Source organism: Cynoglossus semilaevis, chromosome 7 (genome assembly GCF_000523025.1).
Source record: "Cynoglossus semilaevis isolate Cse_v1.0 chromosome 7, Cse_v1.0, whole genome shotgun sequence".
NCBI classification, from domain to species: Eukaryota; Metazoa; Chordata; class Actinopteri; order Pleuronectiformes; family Cynoglossidae; genus Cynoglossus; species Cynoglossus semilaevis.
Genome location: NC_024313.1, coordinates 12,514,633 through 12,521,084, shown reverse-complemented (window position 1 = coordinate 12,521,084; position 6,452 = coordinate 12,514,633). Strand labels below are relative to the sequence as shown.

The window sequence follows — 6,452 nt, the reverse complement described above, 5'->3', positions numbered from 1 at the left end:
CCTCTCCCGGCTGCCGGGTGCATGGAGGAGCCCCCCCGCCACGACCGCAGCCAGACACATCACACGGCTGGTGGAGGTGACGCAGGCGGTGCTCAATCTGCCAGAGGGACAGGTCCCCTGCACCAGCATGTACCGGCCGGTGGCTCAGCGGGTGGTAGGACAGCTACGAAGGATTTCTGGGCAGGACGTGATGTCAATGCTGCTACTGGAGGATGAGGAGGTGGAGGAGCGCATCGCCAAGTCCATCCACATCCAGACCTGCATACAGCTGGTGCTGCAGCCCAGCTGCTGCCGCGTCCCTCGGTGGCTGAGTCAGTATCTGGTGACGGCCATCGTTTTACTGGCAGTGGCTCTCGGTGGATCCATTGCGTTGCTCTAGTGATCCAACGATTCTTCGTTTGATCCTTTCACCACCAGTGAACTCTGAAAGGCTGCAAACGTTTAAAATGTACAGGCCCTGGTTAAAACGAGGACACGCTCCACTAGTCCAACACCTGGTAGACACACCAGAGTTTGGCACATGTTAGTTTTTAGCCTTTGTGGTCAAATTCAAATAAAATTTAAGAAAACTCTTTGTGGGCAGCTTTGTGCAAAAAAAAAGTCCCAGTGCCCGGAACAAAATGGGGGCCGTGGACGAACCAAGGGACCCCCGAGAGGAGGTACGCCTCACACTGGTCCAGGAATGGTCAAATCTGTTTTTCTTAAATATTGTTTCACATTTGATCTTTTTTTATTGCAAAGTGAGTAAAAAACAGACAAAAGAACTGTTGAAAACAAGGAAAGAAAACTGTTGTTTTATGACAACAGGAAACGACCGTCACAGCAGAAACAAACCACAAGAGGAGCAACAGCGCAGGAGGGGAGGAGCCTCAGTGGACGACGGACGTCTAGGCTTCAGGAGGGCATTTTCACTGTGGAGTAGGTGACGGCCCCCTCCCCATCACCACCACCCTGGATTTGACACACACACAGAGATTACAGGTACTGCAGCAGCATCAACACACTGAGCTTCCATACAGACAACAAAGAAAACCAGGATGGGTTAAAGGTTAAATGTAATTAGTTTAAATTTAAACTTAAGTTAACTTTAACAAAAAATGTTCAATACCCCAGCTGGAAGAAACAGCAAACATTTGGTCATAAAAAACCACTCAGATTCTCACCACAGCGCCACCACTGGTCTCATTGGGGTAGTTGATAGTGGCGTAGGCAGTTTCTTCAGGACTGGCCTCCTAACAAGAGTGACGACTGTTAGCTCCAATGATTCACTTTATATTGACTAAGGTGACTTTTGCTAACAGAGCTAACTTTTTATTTGACTCTTTTTAGTCCAATTTTGAATGAATTATTTCTATTTCTATTAATTAGTTCAGATCAATTGTCACCTGGTTGTGGTGGTCTCTTTCTTTCTTCTTAGTGAAGGTGATGGAGGCGTAGGAAACATCTTCAGGTTTGACCTTCACAGTTTGGAAAACGTGACTGGACTGTTAGCACAGCATGTTCTAAACCTAAATATTACCTGGGGCGAAGAAATGGGCTAAATGCTAAATTGTTGGACTGTAAAACTCACTTCATCCCGGTTCCTCTGGGTCTGGATTCCTGTAAAGATAAAGGTGAAAGTTCACTGGAACCCAAAAAGCTCAGGACAAAGTTCTGTCAAGTTCACGTCACTTGAACGTTCCCACCTTTACGTCTCCTGCACATGATGATGATGATGATGACGACAACTGTGAAAAGTATCACGGAGGTCACGGGGGCCAAGAGGACGTACAACCACCACAGCCCTGAAAAGACAACACAACCATCTCAACACCTCAGGTGTCTCACTCACAGGGATGGAACGACAAACGTTTGTTTTTAACCAAATGATCCTTTCTTTATTGAGAACTGAGTCAAATCCCATCAATGACTGACATGGTCTGTGAACCTCATCAACTGACAGAAACGCTGGAACATCTCCACTGATCTGCTCTGATTAAACTGGTCAAACTGGTCTGGTTGACCTGGTTAACTGTCAATATATGAAACAACAACAGAAGAAGAAGAAGAAGAGAACAGCAGACATGCTGTTAACGTGCTGCCCCCAGCAGACGCCAACCATGTGGTTCCTCTGGGAATCGAACCCAGGACTCTCTGCTTCCGAGGCACGCTACACTATGGAACCGACAAAACCACTTTAGCCAAAGGTTTTAGTCAGTGCTTTGTTACGTGGAATTTTTTGTTTGGTCACAATATGAAACACCTGGTAAAAGGAACTGAAAGTGAGAGAAAACAACAACAGACAGTGAGTTGAAGAGACAGACTGAACCACTGACCTGGTCTGTTCTCAGGTTCTTTGGTGGTTGGTGTTGTGGTGGACCAGTCTGATCTGGTGTCAGTTTCTGTTGTTGCTGTTGATCAAACATAACAGTTGGTGCAGTGGTCTAGAGAAGGCAGGTCTACTTTAATGAACCCTCCTCAGGCCCAGGTCACCTTACCTGACAGGTCAGCAGAGCAGAGGTCGTCACATGGAAACTCTTTCTCAGTTGTAAAAATTTTCACCAGACATGAGAAGAGATTGACTTGATGACTCTGTGTCAGAAAGGTCACTGAGACCTGACAGGGAGACCTCTGTGATGTGTTCATGGTGTTTCCACTCACAACTGTCTGTCTGTTGTAGAACCAGCTGATTCTGTCATACTGGCTGGGGTCACAGAGGGGGCGGTAATGAGGCCTCATTGAGCAGGGTAAGGTCACCGTATCAGAATCTTGACTTTTATTCACTGGTGAAGGAAAAGAAGACATTGTGTCAAACCAACTGGATCAACATTTTTCTAAAGACAGTAAATATATACATATATATCTCCATAGTTTCATGTTGACCATGGAGCCTCTTCACTGTGACACTGTGGACACTTGAAGGAGACAGTGGTGAATGAAGCTGTTATTCTGACAGAACTGACGACATGAAATACTCACTGCTGACAACTGACAGAACACTGTCAACATCAGGACCTGTTTGAGTCCCAGAAACATCAAACTCTCTGCAGGTGTAAAGACCAACATCCTGGACTGTGACCTTCTGTCTGACCAGAGAACAGTCGTCCTGTCTCTGTGTCACTCTGTCATCTTCAGACTTCTTCTCTCCAAGTTCAAACAGTGCTTCTGCTCCTCGACCTCCTGTAACAAAGTAGACCCACACTGTTCTTCTACATTTGTCCTGATGTCCTAGTCCACCACAGGACAAAGTGACGTCCTCTCCTTCTCTGACAAGGACATCAGACAGTTGTCTTCCAGCTGCACCTAAAAAGTCAATAAAAAATAATGATAAAAATGACCAATACTGCTGCTGGAACTGAAGGAGGAAACATTTGAAGTCCTCTTTCTCAGTGATCTAATTCTGCACTCTGAAAACAGAGATGCACACACACACAATGCCAATAGGTGGCAGTAAGGACAGGTGGTTTAAGAGCAGCCATGTACGTCCATCTGGAACAACCAACGTTAAATGGGAGGGGGGGGGGCATGACCATGACGACTCCCACCTTGACATGTGACATGTTGAACTACTCATCACCATCACAAGCGGTCATCTGTCTCTAGGGAGGAGTGACCATAACGACTGGTCACACTTTGACTCCATTGTCAAGTGGAGAAGGGAGTGATCTGGAGAAGTAGAACTACTAGTGTTCTCTCCTAAATCAACCAGAAACTAATCAAGTTCTAACAAAACGTCTTTCAAGCTCCAAGAAGAAGTCCAGTTTCTGCCAACTGAACTCTTTGGATCCAACCCTCATGGTACAGACACCAGATCTGTTGAAAGGCTTCTCAATAATCGGATTCTTTCTGTTTGCATCTCAGCACCAACAACAACGACTGGTGGCAGATGTACTGGGTGTGTGCTGTTAGTGAAGTCAAGCTGAACCTGTGGTTTTGAGGGCGGGGGCACACACACACAGACACACACAGACACACAGCTGCTCCACTGCATGTGTCCATCATTTCCTGAAGTAGCAGCAGCAGAAGCCTCTCTCACCTCTGTTCCTCAGTTCTCTTCTCAGACCAGACTAGGTTCTAAAGTCCGATGAATCTGACTGATGATTGTTGGTTTGATTCAGATGAGAGGAAATGTAACAGTCACTGACACAAAAGAGGATTTCATGGAAAATAAAGTGACTTTTCTTCCTGCTCTTTTAAACCTGCAGCAGAGATCCACAGTGGAAAAATATGTTTCTGTCAAAGTGGTGTGTCTCTGCTGCAGCATCACTGGACAAAGGTTTACCATTGTTCCAATCCTGACATGGATGTTCTTTTCTTCTTACCTGTGCACAGAGGCAGCAGCAGCAGCAGTGTTGAACAGTTCATGTGACTCCGTCTGACAGCAGCCATCACTCTGCTCTGAGTCTGAGCAGCTCTGAGCTCTTTCTCTTCACACACTTCTCTTTTTAGTCAACTTCTTGTCACTGTGACACAGCACACCACTGCACACAGGGAGAAGTGACCTCTGCCTTTTACCCATCACATGTCTCCATGTGTAATATTTGTGTGTCTTTGCAGTTTTCATGTCATATCATCTACGTATGTATGTCAGCATGTCGCAGGTCAAACATGAGGACATGTCCCTCATCTAGACTTTTCAGACACCACAGTACAATCATCAAGCAAGGCTAGTTTCAAATAATATGAAGTCAACAGATCTTTGCTCCAAAGTAGTCAGATGAAGTTGATGAACTTGTCATGTAAACTGTTCATATTCTATCTGTCATACGTATGTATTTGTTTTGTTGTATGTGTGACTGTAATTCTTTAAATCTACAGTACATTTTACGTTGGCGCTCTATCTTTTTGTCCTCAATAATGTTCTGTGTTTCTCCACAGTTCTCTGGAACACGGACTCACCGCAGAGTGAAGTGTAATGTGGTTTCAGACTGACCTCTGCTGACCTTCCTTCCTGCTTGTCTCACGGGTGTTTGGTCTTCACTGGTCTGAGTTTTCAGGACGGCTGGAAGGTGGGGGACTTTTGATGAAACAATGTCCACATTTCTCTTTAAGCAGCAGTTTCTCAACTGTGTGAGTTCTTGTGAATTTACGGATGTGGATTTGTGACACAAGTGGAAAGATGATGCTGCAGTAGAGGTAGTAAAGATGGACGAGTTTAAATACAGAGAATCAGTGACGTCATCTCGACAAATAAAATTATATCGATGATGATGATAAAATTAATTTGTGACTGATCTATAAATGTATTTCTGTGCGTTTTCAAGGGCGGGGCGCAGCAGCCATGACAGTTGTCTTTTATTACTGACTGAAACCTTAATGTTCGTCGTTCAGTATTGTCTATGTCTGTCAGCGCACGGAAAGGCGAGGAACGTAATTTCGATACCTCTGTATGTTCTGTACATGTGAAGGTATTGACAATAAAGCTGACCTTGACCTTGAAACAGGTGCAGTTGGCGCATGCCCAGTACCGTCTCTCTTTATATCGTATTTTCATATACGTGTTTGATTATACGTGTGCTCCACCTGCTGGCGTTCCTCCGTCTGTCGAATATATGTAATGAGTTAGTTTAGATTTGCCGTAATGTACAAGGTGAAGCAGAGAGTACCACGCCGCACTGATAGGGGGCAGTGACGTGCGGTGAGGTGCATGACTGACTGTGCAGAGCCACGTAGGCACGTCAATGGTTTTGAAACGTCTTATTCTTAAACAACCTGAACAGGTGACTGTTTTTTATGTTGAATACAAAAGGAGTTGGAATAACTTGCATAACGTTTGTACAATGTGTCCACAACGAGGGGCGTTCAGGTACCATTGTGAATTTGAAAATTGCCGATTAAGGAACAGAAACAGCGTTTGGAGCAGAGCTGACTGTGGTGATAGGTTAAAAGCAGGAGTCACATTTCGTGGTGTGCGATATCACAATGACAAGTGGTTCACTTTTCAGTTTTTATTTCTACATCCGGTGCCTCACCGGCATGAACCTCAGCCCACACCCCGGGTAAAAGACAGGGCAAACAAGAAGTGAAGAGGGTGAGGGTGCAACTGTTGAAGACAAGTGTCTCTGTCGGAGGTGGAGGAGATGAAGATGTTGAGGTCTTCACTAATGTGAAGAGAACACGTCGGACAGGACAGGAGAGGAAGAGACCACACGAGAGGTAAACTCTTGGTGTAACAGCAGAGGAAGCAGAGGAACTGCTGCAGCGACCCCTAAAGGGAACGTTGATATAAGTGTACATTTTTTCTTTATTTTAAAATTTTGAAATTAAATTGACTTGATCGGTTTTGTCGCTGCCGCTCTGAGGGAGACGAACCAAAAGAACCGACCGGTTTCCTCTTACTGTTTGGTCAGTAGTATGAAAACCCGGAATTTTACAACGTGACACATAAAGGAAGTGTTCGTCGCCTTATTGTGTCTGTGATCTGCGGCAAAGCGGTTAAAACGCAGTCATCTTTCGACGAAGCAGCGATGTCT

General features: G+C 45.2%; 1 protein-coding gene across 3 annotated transcripts in view; it reads right to left on the bottom strand.

Annotated features, from left to right (window-relative positions):
* Positions 1-706: 706 nt before the first annotated feature.
* The window catches only part of LOC103381292 (uncharacterized), a 22,825-nt gene continuing 17,079 nt past the window's right edge, over positions 707-6,452 (bottom strand). The window contains exons 2-10 of one of the 3 annotated variants that reach the window (XM_017033548.2): positions 4,302-4,329; positions 2,959-3,282; positions 2,478-2,762; positions 2,316-2,390; positions 1,686-1,784; positions 1,571-1,599; positions 1,386-1,457; positions 1,164-1,232; positions 707-951 (exon numbers count right to left, since the gene is read on the bottom strand). In XM_017033548.2, coding sequence (XP_016889037.2) covers positions 895-951; positions 1,164-1,232; positions 1,386-1,457; positions 1,571-1,599; positions 1,686-1,784; positions 2,316-2,390; positions 2,478-2,762; positions 2,959-3,282; positions 4,302-4,329 — 1,038 coding nt within the window. In that variant the 3' untranslated portion in view covers positions 707-894. The remainder of the gene's footprint in view (positions 952-1,163; positions 1,233-1,385; positions 1,458-1,570; positions 1,600-1,685; positions 1,785-2,315; positions 2,391-2,477; positions 2,763-2,958; positions 3,283-4,301; positions 4,330-6,452) is intronic. The other 2 variants (XM_017033549.2, XM_017033550.2) reach the window with 2 other exon arrangements.